Source organism: Myodes glareolus, chromosome 3, assembly GCF_982192425.1.
Source record: "Myodes glareolus chromosome 3, mMyoGla1.1, whole genome shotgun sequence".
In the NCBI taxonomy this organism is placed as follows: Eukaryota; Metazoa; Chordata; class Mammalia; order Rodentia; family Cricetidae; genus Myodes; species Myodes glareolus.
The window spans coordinates 26,808,917-26,831,934 of NC_142028.1; the positions used below are offsets into that span (position 1 = coordinate 26,808,917).

At 48.2% G+C, this 23,018-nt stretch overlaps 1 protein-coding gene across 2 annotated transcripts in view; it reads right to left on the reverse strand.

Moving 5' to 3' along the window:
• Vwf (von Willebrand factor) overlaps positions 1-23,018 on the reverse strand; it is a 144,038-nt gene that overhangs the window by 97,228 nt on the left and 23,792 nt on the right. For both annotated transcript variants that reach the window (XM_087904192.1, XM_087904193.1), the window contains exons 6-10: positions 21,080-21,204; positions 4,777-4,993; positions 3,271-3,393; positions 2,289-2,400; positions 1,033-1,079 (exon numbers count right to left, since the gene is read on the reverse strand). In XM_087904192.1, the coding sequence (XP_087760318.1) occupies positions 1,033-1,079; positions 2,289-2,400; positions 3,271-3,393; positions 4,777-4,993; positions 21,080-21,204 (624 nt within the window). The remainder of the gene's footprint in view (positions 1-1,032; positions 1,080-2,288; positions 2,401-3,270; positions 3,394-4,776; positions 4,994-21,079; positions 21,205-23,018) is intronic.

The window sequence follows — 23,018 nt, forward strand, 5'->3', positions numbered from 1 at the left end:
TGAGACAGAGGGAGCTTTGGATAGGCGCGGTTTGCAATAAATAGAGCTGGGGTTATGCAGGTAAAAGTAGAGGGCCGAGAATATAGAGCAACTTCCTAAGCGGTTTCCAGATGGGTAACTAGGGAAAGAACCCTTTGCTACCCGTGTTCTTCTAGCACCTGGACCGTACTGCAGTCCGCACATCGAACATTCCAGAAAATTCCAATGAAACACATGAAAAAGCACTCAAAAGCTGCTTTTGCTAAAAATCATTGACTTCTCATTTGTGCCTGTGACCTAGCTAAGAGCAAGAAAAACACTGGGCATTGATCTCGGCCTTCCCGGTGTGAGTCTCCTTTACTTTGGCTGAGGACACAGAGCTAAGGCATTGCTAACCTTTCCCCTTGAGTCACCTAGATTCCTGGAATAACAAAACCTCCCAGGGCAGAACCTCTAGCAGAGGAGGGCAATTAGACAGGAGGGCGAGGCTGCACCTGCCTCAAAAGCAAGCTTCTTGTAGAAACCAGATTGATCCCCTCAAGCAACATGCACAGCAGCAGTAAGGACTTCTTGGGAAGACTTGAGGTCACGAACTCCTTTGTTTGTCATCTTGCTAGTGTTGCTTCATCAAGTAAGTCCCCACTCTCTGCCTTTCCCTATTACTCTGCTTGACTAGTGTACGGGGGCTATAGAAACCTGGTTTCACCCGAAAAATCCAAGCCAAAGGGATTGTTGGAACCTTCTTCTTCCTCTTGATTTTCCAAAGAACGTCTCTTCTCTTTGCTTAGTCAGCCCTGCTCAGGTCTCAAAGCTCAGCAACTTAATCCCCAGAGCAAACAGGACTTGGGCAGGGCAACCTAATCCCACTTCAGCTGCTGTAGGTGAACCCGCACGGTCCACAGCAGGTGGACAGCGCAGCTGAGATCCATAGCCAGAGCTGAATCAGGAGGTCTGACAAGGGGTCACTGTCTGATGTGCAGTGGGCTCTCTGTCCAGCAGGCAAGGACACGCCTCTCCACAGAGCAAGGAGAGAAAGGGTGTACAGAAGCCTACCTGGGCATTCTTCGTTGCTGCAGATCCACAGGCTGTTTCTGCAGATGCTGTTGGGCAAAAGAGGCTCAGGTCATTGGTTCTGCCAGGAGGGCACCTAATTAAATTAACGTTCACCACAGATAGCCCTGGCCTCCCGGAGAAGGGATACAGGAGATAAAGAAGAGAACGGTGCCGGAGCAGTCTTTAAAGGTTAAAGCGGTACAGGGCATGCCTTTGGCCACAAAGGGTCCTTGGAGATGTCATAAAGGAGAAGAAACTGAAACAGAAAAAGAAAGCCTCGGGTGTCCGGGGGCCCCAGTGGTAGTGAGGAGTCTCCCCATGCACAGCAGGTGGGGAAAGCAAGAAAGACCTGTGAGGGAGGTGAGCCAGAGGCATGCTGGGCAGTGAAGGGACAGGGACTGGGCTCAGCAGGCACTAGAGCAGCTGCTCCCAACCTTCCTGATGCTTCGACCCTTTAGAAAGCTCCTCGTGTGGCGGTGACGCCCCCCATGCACACCATAAAATTGTTTTGTTGCTACTCCAAAACTGCAATTTTGCTACTGTCATGAACCGCAATGTAAATATCTGATATGCAAGATATCTGATATTTCACACACACACACACACCCCGAAGGGGTCGCGACCCACAGGTTGAGAACTTCTGCACTGGAGGCTGCAGGCAGGGAAAGGCTGGAGGTGGGGCAAGGTGCTGTTTCCCCCAGTGAACAGAGGACAGGGGGCAGATTAGAGGCAATATGCAGAGAAATGCTCGAAGAGATGCTTGAACTAAGCAGGGGCAGGTGCCCAGGCTAGGACCATCTTGGGTCCATAGAACAGAGGCCAAGGAGCCCCAGGGACAGGTGCCCAGGCTAGGACCATCTAGGCTCCACGGAACACAGTCGAGGAGCCCCTACTAGGGGGGTTCTGCTTACTCTCAACCAGCAGACAAAAGACTTAAGAAGAGAAGCTATGTGCCTGGCTTAAGACAAGCATCTTTTACTAACCCATCATTTGGCAAGAGCTACTAGAGTTATCAGCTGCATGGAAAAGATGTGCCCCTCTGATTTCCCTCCAGGAGTATCTGTGACAAGATCTTTGCATACCACCATTGCCTTCAACACCTGCTCAGGTCCCCATTGCCAACTCCCCATCCCCCACCCTCAACCCAGGCCAGCTCCTGGTCCACCTGATGTTGCCCCTCCTGCCCCAACTCCTGCCCCCACCCTCACCCTGCCAAACCTCTGGGTAGACCATGCTATGTATTCCCAGTTACCAACCAGGTGTTGCAGTCTTGAGAGAGGGAGCTGCCAGGAGGGTACCGCTTCCCAGCGTGCACGCAGGAGCATTCGGAGCTCTGGACACAGAGGCCTTCATCGAGGAGCTCTCCCTCTGGGTTCAATGGCATCAAGGCAAAGATCTCAGCATTGTCATTATTCACCCTCACCTCTAGAACCCCACGGGTAATCGAAAGCTTAGCGCTTCTGAAAAACTCTAAGGACGTGTACCGCGATCTTTATCCCTAACGTTGATGGACTGGAAGGGAGGGAGGTATCAACCTCCACATTGCAGAAGCAAGAATGGGTCCAAGGGCTGGCTTAGGGTTGTCCAGTGGAGAAGTCAAGTAGCCTAGTCAGAGTATTCTTTGGGAATCTCGGAGAACCTGCATGATGCAGTGGTGGGGGCGGGGGGGGGGAGGAGGTTTGGGGGGTGCTGGGTTATTGCTATCCCATCCCTCCAGAATTGCACAGAGTCAATAGTTTTGCTCAACAGCATCCAATAGAGAAGTCATGAGCCTCAGGACTTAGTACTCTGCGTAGCTGAATAAAGCTCGTGACTGCCACTCGGTCCCCTGGGTAGAGACTTTCTAACACAAAGCCCTGTACAGCTGAGCACACAGGCAAACCCAGGGCACACTTTGTAAGACCTTTCTTCCAGACTGGAGTCCCGAACCCCAACTGAGAAAAGAAACCATAGATCAGATCAGGCCAGGGACTCCTTGAACAAAGCCACTGTCAGGGCCACGGCCATCCTTATTTCCCTAGACACAGAGCCTTATGGATACAGACCACGGGAGAACATAAATTAAAACTAAAGACCAGTTTAATCCTGCACTCCCTGTACAAAGACTTTTAAAAAGCTAAATAAAAGACCACTGATTACAGCCATGAGGGAAAAACACAAGTGGCCTTCATCTCTCTCTCCAAAGCCAAGGGCACTGGCAGGGCCTCGGGTTTGCAAATGAAGGGGGAAGTTTATTACCAGGGCAGCCACAGCCGTCCACACATTGCTGCTGACACACTTCATTGATAGGCAGGCTCTGGCAGGTTCTGGTGCAAGGAGACACACACTCCTTATACTCCATGCCAGCAGGGCATGCTGGGTCTGAAAGACAAACCAAATGAGTCTCCCCAAGCAGTTCACCAGCATGGATGGTGCTTTCCAAACCACACCAATGACAAGTGCAGCCAACTCGCCCCTCTGACCGTCCACTCTGTCTACAGGGCCTCAGGGGCCATCTCCAACCCACCAGTCCATGGTTCCTCTGAAGCCAGTATTTCCCTGAAAGAGCATCTTCCATTTTGTAAGGTTCCAGCTAAGACTGAATGGTTTCCAGGGACCAGCAAGAAACTATCACTTCCTCCCCCAGGGTCCCTCTTCCTCATGATATCGGCTCCCGCCTCATCCCCAGCTCAGTGTGCATTCTCTCCATGCCCAACTTGGTGACATTCACTTCTTTCCACTGGCTTACTGGGCTGCCTCTGAGCCTTATTGCCAAACTAGCTCTCTGCTCCCCTCATGGAGCACACAGGTCCTTGTGGGCAAGGCCTGGCTCTTCCCAAACAATTGCCTCCAACTCCTTCAGAACCATCTATCAGGTATCTCCTCCACCCTACTTTCAAAGGTCTGGAGACAGCCACTCCCTTTGCAGAGGAGATGGGCCGCTCTAACCCTCATCTTCCCACACCCCCACAGCAGAGACGGCAGGCAAAGCTGATGGCCACGCTGTTTGCCAGACGGGGAAACTCAAGTGTGCTGTGTCAATATCAGCCAGGCCCTCTGCCTCCTTCAGTCTGCATTATCTGCCTAATTACAGCCAACCAGCTGTCCATCAAGTGGCTGTTGATCCGTGTGGTGAAAGAGAAGGCTTTTGCTAGGTGACCAGAACATCTCTATTTAATCATGGTTATTTTGGAGACGGTGACAATGCCTACGGACCCAGTGAGATTTAGAGATGTCAAATTGACGTTGCGAGGCAGGGTTGAAGGACCAGAACAAGATGTGCCTGGATGCCGGAAGGATGAGTCAATAAAAGGGAAGGTTTAATGAAGACTTTCTGGTTTCTCTGGGGCCACCCCACATGCAGCTTCGATAACCTGACGCTCCTTCTAACTCAGGACAATCATGAAGACAGACACTAAGACCCAATTGCCTGCTGCATTGAAGCAGAGACAACTGTGGAAAGCCAGGGAGTGGGTTTCCAGAGTCATGGGGTAGTGAAAGTGTGACATGAAACCAAGGTAGGGACAGGGCCTTGAGAGGTTTCTCAGCTTCCACGTAGACCACGAGAGAAGGGACTTCTCAGAAGGCCAGTGCTCATAGGGCTAGGTGACAGCCAAGAAGAGCCATTCGGGACATAGGATTCAGTAGACACTGGCTGATGGCACTGGTGGGAAGTTGTACCTCACAACACAGCCCCAGAACACCAAGTGCCACCACCCCAGGACAAGCAGCCTGTGCCTAGCACAAGGGAAAGCGGCGACTTACGACAAGCACTGTGGTCAGTCCAGCCGTACAGCACCATCCCTTCCTGGGCACAGGTTCGGGCATACTCGAGGAGAGCCGGGCATGCGCACTCTGGCCCATAGGTGCATGTACACAAAGTCTTCTCACAGAGAGCCACAAAGGGCTCGGGATCCACCAGAGGGTGGCAGCGGGCAAACACCGAGGCTGTCTTCAGTAGCTGGCACTGCTCCCACATGGCCTGCGGGGAAAGAGACTCTTTCAGCATGGCCCAAGGATGGTGCTGGCCTCGGCCATGTGCTCACTTACTGTCCCTCTGAGGATGGCACCAGGTTGTCCAGTGGGGATCCAGCAAGTGCTATCTACAGCGCTAAGAGCCTTAGACCGTGCAGCTCCGGGGTCCAGAGGTGGAGGCAACCATTCTTCCTCCCTGACCTGGCCACCTATCTTCCTTGATCTTAATTCTCTTCATTACCAGAAAAAGGATTTAACAGGAGGAGGACATTTTTTTATGCAGTAGAGTTGTCTGCACATCAGCCCATAGATTTAAAGAGTAGACTGAGGATGGGGCTTGGGAAGACATTTTCTGACATATTCCCCAGGAGACTGCGGGGGACCAATAGGAGCAGTTCCCATTGGCAATAACATAGTAAGGACCTATTAAATGCCCGGGTAGTGGAACATGCATTTAATCGCAGCACTGAGGGTGGGAGGAGGGTAGAAGCAGGTGAATCTCTGTGAGTTCAAGGCCAGCCTGATCTACAGTGTGAGGCTACACAGAGAAACCGTGTGCCTATTAAGTATCTCAAGACAAGCTGTGCCAGGCGAGGCTTATTTTGGGTTTCCCCTCTGTTGATACCCTCAACTCAACCCAACAACACAAGGCAGGTTTGGAACTGTCAGTCCTTTCTTCTGCTGGTTCGTTAGTATAAACAAACCTGCATGTTTAACTAACAAACATCTCTACAGTCTGTGTTTTAATGATTCCAAACGCCTGTTGTCAGTTGTTGTTTTCATTTTATTTATTTATTTTTATTATTATTTTTTAACTGCAACTGACTCTGCAGCAGGGCTGCCTCTAGCCAGGACTGCGAGCTTGAACTGACAGCTTCTCACTCTCGGTGCCACATGGACCAGCAATGTCTGTTAGGATCAATGACATCTTCAACATGATACAACACGATGCTACAGATAAACCACAGTTTGTTTCGTGCATGCTTTTTTTCCACGCATATGCATGACTGGAGGTCAGCAGCTAGTACAAGCATTTACAACCTTCAGCTAGAAAGGAAAGAACCTAAGAATAACTGTATACTATAAAAATAGCTACATATTACGAAATACATCCTATATAGGATACTGAGCCATGAGTGCTAAACTGGAGCCAATCAGTGTTTGCGAGCAGGATCGTAGGAAAAGAAGACATAAATCAGTAGAGGAGAAGAAGTTCGGAGAAAGCCCACGTTTGTTGGGAGCAGAGAGTCACGCACGAGGGCCTCCGCTATGTGGCACCAGGGGAATCCCAGAGGTAAGAGAAGTCCGACCTGTGTCTCACCAATCTCAAAATACTCCCTGACACTAGGGACATGCTCTGCTCCTAGGGAATCAGTGTCCTGCTCCCAGCAGCCCTGAGCCGGGATCGTGCATCTCACCTAGTCTGGTCCATCCAGAGTCCACAGTCAGAATCAGGCAAGCAAAACATAACATCACAGAGGCCCTGGGTCCACTGTGCAGCTTAGAAAAGCAGCTGCCTATTAGCATGGGTTACTGATACAAACCTGCAGGCGGTCTGAGGGTGTGAGCCAGGCAGGCAGCAGCAGACACCGTGCCCCTCCCTATCTTCGCCTTCCTCAGTTCCCTCCTGTTGAGTCAATGTCTCTGTGGCCAGTCTCTGGTAGTGGGAATTTACACTAATAATTAGCTTGCCTGGTGGAAAGGGGTACGCTTGAGCGAATAAGGACAACAGTCTTCATGTTACTTCATGGACTGCGATAAAGATGTCACAGTGCCTGTCACCAAATAGACCATCATGAATGAAGATACTTTAGAGATGCTCAGGCCAGCTGGGTCTCAGATACATGTGCTCTTCTGCTAGCCACCTTGAGTATTCTACCCAAGGAGAAATAGATTTTCAAAGTTGGTGACCAGAAGGAATGACAGGGGCTGGCTGGCCTGCCTTGGCCTTGCTGTCACTTCCACAGCCCCAAGTTCAGATTCAGGCTCGTGCATAAACCAGTTGTATGTACTTTAGCTTATCACCCAACCCCTTCCTCTGTGATGTGTGAGGGTGATGAAAGCTCCTGTTGTTAAGTCTGCAGTGAGCAGTGATTGCAATAACACGTGTGATAACACCATTCATCCCGAGGAATGGTGACCCGTATCATCGTCTCTCTTGTGACCACCAGAAAAGTCCCTACTACTGTCCCTCTTCCTCTGCTATGACAAGCAGGTTTCCAGAAAGATGGGACACTCTTGCCCCTCTTCCTATCTCTATCTCTCTGGGCCATATAGGGATAATGGTCACCATAACAACATTATCACTTCTCTGGCATCTTGAGTGCGCTTTGGTAAGCAGAGGGGCAGCTTTAGTTAATTTCTTATTTGGAAAGGTCGTGATTCTTCCAAAGTAGCAAGGAGGCAAGTTGAAGCTCAGGGAAGGAGGCTGAGGCCTGGGTCTGTTTCCGCTCTGCAACACTGCCCATAAGAACACCACTCGAGGACCAGGGTCGGAGCTCTTACAGAGGACACCTGAGAGTGTCCGGCTGCTCAGTTCCTGCCTACCTGTTTTCCCACCTACAGTTCAGAGCTGGAAAGAAAAAAAAAACAAAACAACAGCAACGAAAAAAAAAAAAAAACCTCTGAAAATTGCATGAAACACTATTGCCGTTGCTACCCTAGGACTCTCTGTCAACGGTGATTGCTATACACCGTGGGACCAGCTCTGGCAGACGCAGTGAAGATGAAATAGCAATCTTCTCCATGCAGGACACAATAGCACCCAAAGAAAGAAGAACTGTAGTCCAGGCATCCTCCCCGCCTGGAGTCCTGGCAAGCCAAGGCCAGCCAGCCTGACTTTTCTCCCATTGGCCCAGGTCAGTCTTGTCCCAGATCAAAGGGAAAACAGGAACAACACTCTAGTATATTTCCTGGGCGGTCCCTGGAGGTATTAAATGGTTTGTAGAAATCCACAGCAAGAAGGGTGTTTTCAGGTTATTTCTCTGTAGGATAGGAGTGTGATTTCTGCAGAAACTGCCTCCTCCCTTCCTAGAACAAATCTTCAGTCCCTGTGGCTCCTGCCTGAAGTCTAGTTACAGTTTCTCCCTCCACAGAAACAAAAAGAAGCCTGGGTTCTCATCTTCCCTCCAAGCTTCTGCTGGTCACTCCTGACCTCAACCTGGTCTACAGTCTGGTTGCTAGGCAGGACTTTCAACATCTGCCCATTGCCTCCAGCACGATCCACCCTCAACCCACAGCAGTGCCCAGAGGGGTATTTAGCGCTCAGTCTCGGCTCCTCACCGGCTTCTCTGTTCCACCTCAGGCAGACCCACCAGGCCAAGCCAGGTCCTGGGACAACGTGGTCCAAGGTGGTTTCCACGCCTGTGATCCCAGACTCACGGCAGAGACTGGTAGACAGATGATGCCAAAATAGTCACTGCTGATGTATGTACTGAGTAGGCAGCCTCTGGGTCCCTAGCACTGCCTCTACTGGACAATGCAAATCTAGTCCCCATTCCTAGTTTATAGGAAACATTCTAGCTCATTAGGAACGTAGCAAGACCTAATCGTAGCAGTAACGAACACAAACATAAGTCACCTCCAGTCCCTCCATGGGCCTGTTTGCACACAGGCTGAAGGCTTTGTCCCTAACAGGGGTCTCCTTCTCAGTGGAGCTGCCTACTGTAGCTGGAGGAGGCCTGCAGGTGAGGTGTCAGGGAAAACATCCCAAGGGCGAGCAAAATACCTTCAAAGGACACAATACTGCCTTCAAAGAAAAAAATATGTTCATCCTTTTAGTTTGGGATAAGAATGGAGAGAGTAAAAAAAAATCCCAGTATGGTGGTGCATTCCTGTATCCCAAGCACTTGGAATGCTGAGGCAGAAAGATGGGGAAATGGAGGCCAGACTACGCGACATAGCACAATCTTGTCTCAATAAATAAATAAATAAATAAATGGTAGGGCTGAGCAAAGGCCCAGTGGGCAAAGCACCTGCTGTGCAAGTATGAGGACCTGAGCTTGAATCCCCGGTAACCACATAAGGCCAGCCACAGTAGCATGTATCTGTGAACCCAGGACTGCTACCATCAAGTGGGAGGCAGGGACGGGACAAGCCCTGGGATCTTAGCTTTATGTACACAGTCACCTTGATGTACTCAGTGACCAACAACAAAGATACCCTGTCTCAAACAAGTTCAAGATGAGTACTGACACCCAAGGTCACCCTTGACCCCCACATGTGTGAACATGCACACACATGCATACATACACACACATACATACACATACACGAAAATGAATAATTACGGCTGGGAACGGCACTCAATGATAGAGTACATGCCTAGCTGTGTGAGGCTCCGAGTTTAACGACTAATGTTGTCAAAAATAAATAAAGATTAAATTTTTAAAAGAACCCATACACAGACTAATGGCACCAACAGGCAAAAGAGCAAGCACAAATGGCTAATAAGTGTTTTTAAAGTGCTCGGAGTCCTCAGCCATCATGGGAAAGCACATTGAGACTAATTTGAGATTCTTCGTGTCCCCCCAGCCCCTGTCACAATGACCATCACTAAGAGCAAAGAGGACCACAAACACAGGCAAGAACACAGGGACCAAGGGACCCTTCTTCAGTGCTGACAGGAGTGTAAACCAATACAGCAATTATGGAAGTCAGCGTGAAGGAAGGCGTCCCAAAAAGTTGAACTAGAACTTCCATATGACACAGTGATGGCACTTCAAGTCACACACCCTATGGACTCTCCGTCCTACCAGAGAGGTGCCTGCACGTGCGTGTGCATTGCTGCACTATTCACAACAGCATGGAAGTGGAACTGGCCTCATACATGCACATACACCCACATACATATACACGCATACACACACACACACATGCGTGCGCACACACACACATACATATACACGCATACACACACACACACTCACGCATGCACACACACACATACACACACGCGTGTGCACACACACACATACACACACACACGCGCGCGCGCACACACACACACACATAGTAACTCAGTCTCAGAAAAGCCAGAGTTGCATGTTCTCTCTCGTATGTCGATCCTAGCTTACAGTGTTTACACATATGTGTATAAACGGGCAAATGTGAGTGTGAGTGTCAGCTATGGAAGGAGACCAGAAGAGGAGGAAATGGGCATTCGGGGAGAAGGAGGGCACAGGACATGACATCAGAGCAGAGAGGAGGCAAAGGTAGAGGAGGCATGAAAGGACACAAGAGGGCAGGGGCACGAGGCAGATGGGCGGGAAGGAAAATCAATTAAAACAGAAAGTTTGGTTGGAAAATACCATAATGAATACTGTGTATGCTAATTCAATTTTTATTTTAAAAAATTAAAGAATTTACTAAGTAGGCCAGAAATTCTCAAATTATAGCCCTGGGCCCCCTACAGACACCAAGATTCCCCAGGAACCAATGAGCTTCAACTTGTCTGGAATGCTGGGTTTCCAATGTCTCCTAGAACGCTGGGCATATTTTATGCTTTCGGCTCTCCTTCCACGGTTATTTAGTAATTCCTCTTTGATATCTGGCTTAAGAGAAATGAGCTGGATTCTCATACTCGAGTTTCCATAAGACAGGCATCAAATAAGAGTTATAAACCTGTGAAACAATGCATTCTTCTGCCTTCATTTTTTGTTCTGGAATTCAGGGCTATCTTTGTTTTGTTTTTTAAAATTTTTTATTTATATGAAATACAATGAGTTTTATCATTTCTTAAATTAATTAATATTTTAATGTCCCTGTTTTAATGCCTAACATGGCAAATATTAAGAACTATAACCCAAATAAGCAAATTGGAGTCATCAGTTAATTTTTTGGAGTATAAAGGAATCCTGGTACTGAGCAGCTTGAGGGTCACTGTATCAGTGATGGGGTAACCAGACCTGAGGACCACTGTGCCAGTGACGGGGTAACCAGACCTGAGGACCACTGTGCCAGTGATGGGGTAACCATACCTGAGGACCACTGCGTCAGTGATGGGGTAACCAGACCTGAGGATCACTGTGCCAGTGATGGGGTAACCAGACCTGAGGATGACTGTACCAGTAATGGGGTAACCAGACTTGAGGATCACTGTACCAGTGATGGGTTAACCAGACTTGAGGACCACTGTACCAGTAATGGGGTAACCAAACTTGAGGACAACTGTACCAGTGATGGGGTAACCAGACCTGAGGACCACTGCATCAGTGATGGGGTAACCAGACTTGAGGCCTGACTTGTACCCATCAGTGATGCAGTAACCAGGCTTGGGACATGACTACACTCCATAACTCAGTTACTTATCATCAAACCACAGGTTATAGGGAGTCAAGGATTTCATGGTCACAGATTCAAACAAAAATTTTAAATGTTCAGGGTAAGGAAGGGGTTACATCCAAACTGAACATGTATCTACTTTTTTTCTTTTCATTATTCTCTATTTTCACTATTCATATGGTATGACACTTATCTACATAACACTTATAATGTATTAAGCATGAAAATAATCTGCAATAATTTAAAGTATATGAGAGGGGCTAGGTCAGTGGATACGGGCACTTGCTGAACAATCCTGATGACCTGAGTTTGATTCCCAGAACCCACATCAAGATGGATGGACAGATCTGATTGTTCCAGTGTACTCTAATCTCCCACATGTGTACTGTGGCACATGAGCCATGCATAGATATCGCTCCCCCACCCTCCCTCTCTTACACATACACACACACACACACACACACACACACACACACACACAAACAACAACCACAGAGGCTGGAGAACTGACTCCATGGTTATGAACACTTACTGCTCTTTCAAAGGACCTGAGATCAGTTTCCAGCATCCACACAGCAACTTACAATCACCTTCCAGTTCCAGGAGATCTAATGACCTCTCTAGGACTCTATGGCTGCTACATACACACAGTGGATACACACACACACACACACACACACACACACACACACACATACACACACACACACACACAATTTAAAAATAAACACATCTTTTTAAAGTAACACAATAATAATAATTTTTAAATAAAATTAAGTATACAAGAAGATAGGGAAAGACTATAATCAACTGGCATGTCATTCTAAGTAAGAGACCTGGTCATCAAAGGGTTAGAAGGTAGTATGGTAAATACAGGGGTTCCAGAAGCATAGGTGGGTTAGGACTCCAACCCATTCCTTTCAAAGGGTGTGACTTTAATAAATCTATCTCACTTATTGATACTTCCATTTTCTCCACTGCAAGAGAAACTGTAGGAAAAGACTGCGTGTGTCCCATGTCTGCTTCTCTTCCTTGAGAGAAGAGTTAGGACTCTCAACTTTCAGCTTCCACTTGGGCGCAGCTACCAGGAATGGAGATGCCATGTTCTTCCCTGTCTGCTGCCAGACCAGCCCCAGCACACTCAGTTGTGCCCTGAAGAGAAGAATCTGTCTGACTCCATTTTGAAGGCAGCCATTATGCTGTGCTTTTACTGTGAGAACTGAGGTGCTCTCTGTACACGGAACCTGACCTTCCACAACCTGTAACCTTGACTTGTTTCTGAGAATTCCCTTACCCTCCCTGACCTTCTCTGACCCATCCCTATTCACGTGGTGAGTAACCAGATGTTTTTTAAAGGCTTTTTAAAAATTTCCTTATTGCCCCTTTCTGTCTCCCTTCTGTGAAACTACTTGTGATTTAACTCTTGAAAGGGGCCCAAGAGATGAATTTGGGGCTACTCTCTTTAACCTGTCTTAGGGGGCAGTTGCTAGCCAGCTCTTGGGCACACATCAATAAAAATCAAGCTTGCTTCAAATCTGGCTCAAATGAGTATAGTGGTCTTATTCTTGCCATTGGAAGTAACAGAAGGACAGACGCAGGAAGGTACACTGCACCTTCCAGGGAATGTCCTGCTTTCCTGTCCCTTCTCATTCCGCTGCTGGCACGTGACTGTGGCGCCTGGAGCTTGAGACGACATCTTGGGCCATGAGCTACAAGTTCCATCCTGAAGACATTGAGAAATGAGACAGAAGGACCCTCATGCCAACAGCACAGGACTCTGGCCCGGCCCTGCACATCCTGCCCTGAGCAGCACGTGAGAGAGAAATACACTAACTACAAGCCATTGTTACCTTAAATGTCCTGTCAGTCACAGCTGTATCTACCCAGGTAGTAATACCTACGTCAGACCATTGTAGAAAAATAAAATTAAATGAACTCAAGCAGAGAAGGCTAGCAAGTGTTCTCAACCATTATCTCTCGCCAGTTATCTGCCCAGACTTCACTTTGGCTCTCTGCAAAACCATTCTGGCAGGAACACAAAATAAGGGTCAGCTAATTTGCACTTCCAGCATCTTCTGGCTCCAGTGCCCGGCACCAGCCACTTCTGTCTTTTTTCATCTCCTGTCGGTGGTGCCAGAAACTGGCAGAGAACTGCAGCCCCAACTCCATCAGTCCATGACTTCACCCTCCTGGGCGGGTGTGCAGACCCAATTGTGGCCCATCTTAATCCCATTTTCCATTCATCAGAAGAGGCCAGGCCTCTTCCCTAGGGATGTTAGGCCCCATCTAGGGGGAGGAAGAGAAAGCAAGAGTCTCTCCCCAGGGGAGAGTGAAGGCAAAGCAAGAGAAAAAACGAGAGCCAGAGGTCTGGAGCTATGCTATTGTTTCATCTCAAAAGGCTGCCGAAGAAGAAGGGGTGGAGCGTGAGCATTCCTGAGGCCAGAAGAGAATAAAGAAAGGGGGGCATGACGTATAAAGCACAAACTGTTTGCCTGGCCCTGATCTTTCCAGCTCCAGAGTGGGCGTCGTTGTGAGGCTGCCCCGTGTGGGGAAGACATCTAGAGTCTAAACTGGTCCAAAGCAGTGGGTTCAAGAATTCACTCAGGGCAGAAGACTGTTTCCCATTGGTCAGCCAGCAGGGATGAATGGGGTGAGGGAGGTCACTGATTCGATTTGTAACTGCTGGCTGCCTTGGTGTTTCTAGCCACATTCCAGGCTTCTAACTCATGGTCAAGATTCAGATCTTGTGCCTGGTTCATACCGGTCCATCAAACGGATGGGGTTCCTAGAGGTTCATCTCCTTAAAATGGCTGGATGGGATGCTTGTGATAAGCAGATTGACTAGATAGAGCATAGTAGAGATGCTTGTGTCTACAGAGGCCTCCTTAGGTCCTTCTCACTCTGCCCTGGTCTCTTGGGAGCATATGAGTAGCTCTCCAGGACCAGCAAGACTCTATCATCTGGGAGAAGAGTTAGTCATTGACAATGTAGGAAATGTAACTCTAACTTTAATAAAGTAGGGACAGGAAAGTTTATTCTCAAGCCAAATATGAATGATCATGGCCCAGGAACACAGATTCTGGCTACTTCAAATCCCATGTTCCAACGTGGCAAAATGGTTTCACTGAACTATTAGTACAGTAACAGAACAAAGAAAGTCATACATTAAGACACTTTTCCCATTCACTGGTGGAAACACTAGGTAGGAGGATTAAAGCAAGTGGGGAAATCTCTCCTGTAAGTCTCAGGCACTCTGCCAACACTCCTAGCCGTTTGGTTGGAGGAAGCTGGTGATCTACTAAGTAAACGCATTCCGAAAGGTTTTATGTGTCAATCACAAGGGTGGAAAAGGTAGGCCAGAAACAACTCTTTCGAGAGCTGAAGAAAGCCCAGGACAAAGTGCGGTCGAGCGCTGGACCCGCAACATTCCCACCTCACCATCAGTCTTGTACAAGGGTCCATGCAGCTTCCCTCTAGAAACTGTTGCTTACGGTCTTGTTCCCTGGTCTGCAGTTCAGAATCTACCCAAGCTCTTAAACGAAAGGCCCAATCTGAACTGGTCTACACATCCCACGCACAGCGAGAGAAATCAGAAGCTCTGTGCCAGGCGTCAGGCAGTTTGTCACCTACTGACCCCAACAGTGCTGCTGTTGTCCTTTCTGATGGGTTAGGCTCTCTTGTGTCTGGTCCCTGGATCTCTGCCTGGTGCAGTTTCAGCATTGCCCATGCCATACCAACATCTCAGTGAGTGTGTACAGGTGGGTACTATCCCCTTCCTCACCCATGCTGGTCCTCACCAGGGAGAGGACAAAGGAAAGGAAACACATGAGAAATACACTCATCCTTCAGTGTCCGTAGAAAACTGCTTCTAGAACCATCCTCTCATATCAAAATCCATGAACGTTCAAGTCTCTGATGGAGCCCTCACACCTCTTCAGCATGCTTTCAACACCGTCTAAGTGACTTGCACTGCTAACTCTGATGTCAGTGCTGGGAAAAAACTGTCATAGCATATCATTCACGGAATGAGAAGAAAAACCCTGCGTTTCCAGACGGATGCTATTGTCTGCAGTTGGTTGAATCCACAGACATGGAGCCCATGGATGCAGAATGCCTGTATTTTGTTACAGCCGTTATGGTTAGTTGTATTGGGGAGGGATGTGACGCTAGGATTTTATCCAACTCTCCTTAAATTGGGTAATGTCAAATTACCCATAAAGCAAAGCACCAGCCAATCCAAAGGAGATCTCTGAAAACTCGTAGCAGCTGCTGAGGCTCGGCTGTAAGGCTAGACCATCATAGACGATCACCAGGATCGTCACTGTCACCACAACCACTTAGCTCCTCTCTTGTGCTGCTCTTAGGTGGACACATATGAAGCAAAGGAAAGGTTCTCTTACTTGAACGCTCAGTAGAGGAAGCTCTCTTATGGGGGGCACAGAGAGGCCGAGCAGGGAAAGAACCCACGTTGAGGACATGAAGGAAGGAGCAAGCCCAAGACTCCTTCCTGCTCCTGTGTGTCCTCTGTATTAACCTCACTCCTTACTTAGCCTTTGGTGTCTCAGGAAAGACTTAAGAAAGATCTCATCTTGCCAAGGGGAAACGCCCATGGATGCTTGTGTTCAAACCCATGCAACAAGGCACAGGGAGTTGATACCCTGTCTGTAAAACCACCTCGTGGTGCTGTGGTTTAGCAACTAACCTATACGTGGCTCCCTGAGTTTGCTGACTTCTATGGGCCAAACTCTCACTGTACAACTCTCTCTGAATTGGAGCTGGAGAGACGGTTCATCAGTTAAGATCTTCCAAAGGACGCAGACTCAGTTTCCCCCTTCAGTGCCCATATGATGGCTCACAACCATCTGTGACTCCAGTTTCAAGATATCTGACAACCCTGCCGGCCTCATGGGGCACCAGGCGTGTGAGTGGTATACCAACATACATGCAGGCAAAACACCCACACACAGCCAATAATTTTTTTAGTGAATTACTTTGAATCCCAGCCGAGAAAAAGAACGGCTGCTCCCAACTGCCAAGAGCCTACTCCAGACCCAACTCCTTGATGAAATCACCCTCCACACACACCTGTCGGTTCCCCATCCGGCTCCGTATCAGCAGACAGAGCAGAAACTGACACCACACCCTTTACAAATAAACAATCGTGTCATGAGAACGTGAAGAGTGAGTTGCTTTGTCGCCAACAGGATGGGTACTTCGTGTGCTTCCCTGGGCTATTGAGGAGAGGAGCTGTGGGTGTTCAAAGTCATCAGCAGCTTGACAAATATTAGCAGCCCACAAGACAGGTGACTTCCTGAGGACAAGGGAAGCAACAGGTGAATGTTGTCTCAGAGACAAAGAACGTTCTCTGGGACGGAGGGTGGTGAAAAGGCAAGACATACGCAGCACAGAAAAACGGCATGCATTCTCATAATAAACACCAAATCCAGAGGTGGAAAAAAAAGTGGAAAATGTAGGGTGGTTAGGTAGTGGTTTGAAGCACTATGGAGCGGGGACTCACACATCAGTCCAGAGCAACTATCCTGGGAGGGTCCTGCAACTTCAGCATTCGAGGACATTGAAGGACATACGGAGTCTGCACGTGCGCATAAAATGACAGGAGTGCTCTCTCCAGAAGCCAGGGAGCTTGCTAGAGCTGAGTTGTGTGAGATGGCCAGAAAGACCCTAGTGAGGCCCATCTAAGGCCTTGACTCCCCAAACCAAAATCACAGCATACCCTGTCCATCTGGCTGCTGTTTTCCAAGAACCTTCATGCAGTGGGCAAGGAGACGAATAGGTAGCTCTGAGAATCTCATGCAACCCTTGAGTGTTTGTGGGTTTGGGATTCCTAACTTTAATGAAAAGACATTTCTTCTGCTCCTGCCCCATCTGAGGATGCTGCTGCCGCTGGATTTTCCCCTACTGCCGCTAGATTATCCCCCCCACACCCCCCACCCCCCGCTGAAGGTCAAGTGAAAACCAGCACACTCGGGCTTCCCGATAACAGCAGGTCATCTTGAAGACTAACTCTTAGCAATCATATGGAAACATCTTAATGCCAAGCATGGAAATGTCACACTCTTGACAATAGCCACAGGCAGAAGCCAGTCTTATCACACTGGGCAATGTGACTTGAGAGTGGTGATGATGGCTTTGGAGACTGGATCTCCCAGGCCAGGCCAAGGCCACCAAGTGCAGTGCTGTGGGCTGAACCACGTCCAATAGCAACACGCCAAGTGGTTAACATTTACGTGGTAGGCATGGTCATCACCCATGTGTCTGTGTATCATATGATGTGCAGCGGTCATGTTCACTATGGCTCATCTCCATCAGGTGACAGAAGATGATCTTGGGAGGGGGATGTGGTTTTCATAGATAACAAGGCCACTCTGTAGGCTAACAACAGTCCTATGCGGCTTTGGACTCCAAACTATAGACAAGACACAAAGTCAAGACCACCATCCCCTTTCATGCTCAGCCTTTTCCCCATGCTCCCCAGACTGAATTTTCCAGAAGGAGAAAGGTTAATTAAGGATCTTTCTAAAATGTGCATTGTGCAGTAACTATGAGCAAAAGAACATCACTTATCTGAACATTTATGACTTGGGCTCCAGACTTAGCTGGAAAAAGAAAAGAAAAGAAAAGGGAAACTTGCGAAATTGCACACAATCCAACAAGCCATTATCAGTCCCAGCAGAGAGAGGCACCGGGTCTGTTGGTACAACGTTCCTCCCCAAGGAATAAGTAACAAGACCAGGCTCTCTGAAAGGGCTGACTCTTAGGCTCAGCTTTGGAAAGGCCAAAAGCAGAAGTGGAGGTGACAGATTCCAAAAGCTGCCCAACGGCGTTGTGGGTCAGGGCAGCCTCTCCCAGAACTCTCTACCATTCTAATTGGCCCTTGAACCAAAGGGCAACCGCTGGGGACAGATGCCAAGTTGCCAGACCCAACTGCTGAGCCTGGAGCCCAGTGCGAATAAGAAGACCAAACAGTACAAAAGACTCCACTAATCACCTCCCAGGAGATGAGTCACTGCACAGCCAATGAGGGAGCCCCAGTTGTGGGCAAACACACTCTGAATGGCTAAGGGCAGAGTTCAATTCTCCGGGTAAACAACCTAACACAGTGTGCTGGGCTTGAAGGGGTTCATGCCTCAGAGAGATTAGGTGTGTGTTTGGAGCCTCGGTTTCGAATGAAGACCAAGTACTCAATTTCTTAAGCTGTTTCCAGGACACTGGTTAGCAAGGCCCTAAGGCACCCAGGGGACAAAATGAGTAGCAACATGCAGCCGGAGCCTTAAAACAGTGTCCCCAGAGCAGATCAAAGTTGTAAACAGTGTCCCCAGAGATCAAAGTTGTTTCTGCGCACCTTTGTCTTCCTAGAACAAAGCACTCAGTCTTCCCCTCCCCAACTCAACCTCAGTATCAGGTTCTCTCCAGGAAAAGTCTGTCTGCACCTCCCACTAATGCCATATAAGTGGGATTGTTCCTTGGTACTCTGAGTGTGGGGACCATCTGTCAAATCCTTGCTGTAGGCTGACCTGTGTTTGCAAAGTTAAACAAACAAAATACGCCCTGGGGACCAGTTACTCTCAGCCCCGCCTGGAAAGAAAGGAGATGGAGAGCCACCAGCCAACCATGGAACTCTAAGTTTAGAAATGCCAAAGGGGAAATTAGAAAGCTCTTCCTTGCATAGGACCTTGAATGAATTTCTTCTGAAATTTGTCTGGATGACTAGTAATCGCTAGAGGAAGGCTTGCCTATTTGGATGTATCAGTGTGCTGGGCGTCTCATTTTCCTCCTAACCTTGTGGAGCTGTGTTCAACTACCCAGAAAGAACCCACTTATAACTGGGAGGAGGGGTCTTACGCTTCTGCGTTTGCCGGGGCTGTACTCACCACCCCTAGTCTCAAAGCATGGCCCTCCTGTGGGACACACAGGACAACAGGAGACTACCAGATGTTACATTGTCATCGTTGTCATTGTTATCACTCGTACAGTGGCGCACTACTGGGGTAAACACTCCTGCAAGTCACCTTCCTCTTAGCCTTTCCAATGGTCTTGGTTGGTCCTATCCCTCAGCCTGCTTCACATGTGTGGGAACAGGGGGTTGAAGAACGAAAAGCACGGATTTCAAAGAATACAGCCTGACTCATACCCCTCCATTAGCACAACACCCGATTGTTTGCCTCTCTGTTTCTGTGGTAACCGAAGGCAACATGGGGAGGAAAGGGTTTATTTTAGCTTACAGGTTATAGCCCATCATCAAGGAAAGTCGGGGCAACAACCTGGAGGCAGGAGATCACGGAGAAGAGGACCGTCTGCCTAGGGAGTGGTACCGCTAACTACAGGGCTGGGCCCTCCCACATCAACTATCAACACAGAAAATGCCCCATAAACAAGCCCACAAGCCAATATGATGAAGGCAGCTCCTCAATCAAGGTTCCCTTTTCTAGGGGACCCTAGTTTCCATCACTGAGAAAAACTGACCAGCACACCCAACCATGGGTGAGAGGATCTCAAGGGGTCAGCCCATTAAGGGCAAACATCAGACATTTCAAGCCAGAGGGGGAAAGAAGTCCCGCTTCTGCACAAAGTACATTCCTCTTGGTGCTGGAGCTCAATCTGCCTTCTTAGTGTCCCTAGCTGTGAGCCAGGTGACTACCCAGAGGGCCTAGCGCCACTGAAGCATTGGAAACGGAAGGGGAAAAGGCTTTGGGGATGTGTCTGTTTACAAGTTGAACATTGTCTATTTAAGAGTTTAGGCCACTACGTTTAGCATCGCCCAGGATATTCTCCTGAGTCTGACATGCTCCTGCGTTCAGGGGTTCAAGGAGTTCTGTGACAATATGAAAGATCCATTAGATGAGGGACCAGCTATCGGTGAAGCTTTCTCATGCTAAGCTGGTGTGTGAGTGAGGGTCTCTTGGTGGTGGTGTTTCTAACGTTGGAGAGGTGGATTCACTTATTTATGTGCAGATTTGGGGGAATGGGGTTTCTACCAGTGAAGAGTTCTGTGTTATTCTTGGGGAGATCGTTTACAACCCCTTGCTAGCACCACCTAAAGTATATGTTCCACACACACTGAATATTTTCGAGACCTATTAACTACTATATTTTGACACAACCCACATACGTAATAAGGAATTTAAGAATACAAGGAACCTTAGGAATTTTGTGACGTCGAGCTCCTGAAGAAGGGAAGGGTACAAGGGCTTGCAGGTGGAGGGATATGAGGAATTCTACTGCAGTAGGGTGATGTCTGCAACACTTTTCATAGAGTGATGTGAGCAGTCCTGTTGCAGACAGAAGGATGTGTACCATCTTTTTTGCAGGTAGAATGATGCGGGCAATCCTTTCACAGGTAGAGCGCTGTGAGTAAACTTTTTGTAGGAAGATTAATTGAGGCAGTGCTTTTTTCCTTTGCTTTTAAGCAATATAAGATTGAGGCAGAGGGAGCATCCTTACCAGATAACAGATACCAGCACTTGCATCCTGGACCCAGCTTCCAGGACTATAATAATTTCCATTGTCTAGCATCGTGTATTTTGTTATTGCTACACAAAGGGGTAGAAATACTGACCACACCCACCCATTTTTAAAGAAAGGACAAGGCCAAGGAAAATATTAGAATTAGATAAAATTATAGTCAAAATAAGTTTTCAATTAAAGAAAACATGATCACTCCATATTGAACAGAGAGACCCATTTCCCACCCAAACCCTGAAAAGAGAAAAGAGACCATGAGCCCAAGTTCCCCGCTTAATTCCAGGAACCACACACCATCCAGACCACATCCAGGCTAGACTATACCCACCTTCTGCATGTCCCCAGAAGAACTGTTGCAGTGACTGCTGGGAGGAGATGCCCGTTTACACCGCTGCTCCCCACTGCTCAGAGCCCAGGAGTTGGCAAAGTCATAGGGGTCTGAGGTCAAGGCCCCTACGGAGAAAATTTCCCAAGAAATGATGCTTCAGTTCAGCCTGTACCAGGACTTCTGCATGACAGCTATCAGTCAGCTGTTACCTGAATCAAACTCCTGCTAGAAGGGACCGCAAGCATTTCATACAGTACTCAGCATCACACAGCGGGGCACGGGCAGTGGAGCTCAGCAAGTGCTTAGGGACTTGACTAACTGTGGTCAGAGGGAAAGACACAATGAAGGGGGTGATGTGAAAGAGGATGAGGATGTCATCGGAGAAGTTCTGTGTACAGTGGATAGAGATCACTGCAGGAATCCACAGCTGGTCCAAATGTAGAGGACAGCTGACCGTGACGTGCCCAACCCCAGCTGATACCCCTACAAGACAACCCCTACACCTAAGGCTCAGATAACCTCACAAAAGAGGAGCAGAAAGATTTGAAGAACCAGAGACACAGGAAGTCTGTTGAGGCATGGTGTCTTCGACACATGACAGAGAAGCTGCACCCATGAAATGCCAGAAACACAGTTGCCTGAACAAAATCAGCACAGTGACACCACCAGTGACATGTCAACATAGATGAGGGAACTCCGACAAGACCCCACCGCTAGATGAGGTTCTAGAGATGATTAGTGACTGATGGGAGAGGGAGAATCAGTCTCCTCTGGGAATCAGCTCCCAATAGCCTATTTCGTCATAAGGGGTCAAATATATATAAAGGCAAGACTAAATGGGTCCATCAGGAGGGATGTGTGTATGCGTGTCTGTGTATAACAATAAAGAAGAGTAAAAATGATGCGATTCTCAAAAATAGTCATTGAATGAATTTAATAATTAAAATACTTTAAAAGAAAGATGGAGCCATTGATGCCATCCAGCCTCACTTCTCCATGCCTTGAAATGCCCTTCCCCCTTTCTCTGGATCACTCTTCTCCTTTGTCATGGCTCCTAGCTCATGTGAACAAGACTTGGTCCTAAACTACTGGTACTGCATGGGGGAGTACTGTAGAATAATCCTTCTGTAAGCTGTGAATATCTATTACTTTCATTGATTAGTAAAAAAGAAAGCTGATTGGCCCACAGCTGGGCAGGGAGAGATTGGGCAAGACAACCTGACATAGAGAGAATTCTGGGAAGAAGAAAGGCAGAGTGAGAGAAGTCGCCACCAGATGCAGAGGGAGCAGGAGATGAATGTGCCATGCTAATAAAGGTGCTGTCACGTGACAGAGCGTAAATAAGGAATGTGGGTTAAATTAAAATGTAAGAACTACTAATAAGCCTGAGCTATTGGTCGAACATTTACAATTTATATTAAGTCTCTGAGTGGTTGTTTGGGAGCAGGCTGTTGGAACAGGAAATGCCCGTATCTAGGGGACATTTGAAAGATGGAAGCCTACCCTACTTGGAGAAAGTGGCTCACTTAGAACATGTACTTGCCCTGACTTGTACCTATGTTCCTTCTCTCTGCTTTCTGTCTGCCATAAAGTGAGCAGACTCCTCTACCACATGTTCCCAATGGGCAGGCCAAGCATTCAGACCACCCGGGGCCCAGCACACCGGAGATGCCTTCAGGGCCTCTCTCTAGATCCCCAGGAACTACCCCAGCCACTTGCCATGATGTCCTACTTTGGCATAAGGCCCAGAGTTAAGGGAACCAGGGACTATGGACTGAATTCTCTGAAACTGTGAGCCCAAAATAGATTCTTCCTTCTCTTTCTTAACGGTCTCAGATATTTTGTACTAGAGACGAGCACATTCTTATCATTTCGACTGTCTCTACTCATTCCTGGAAATAGAGCCCAAGAACAACCAGCCTTTTTAACGAGCTCTCTT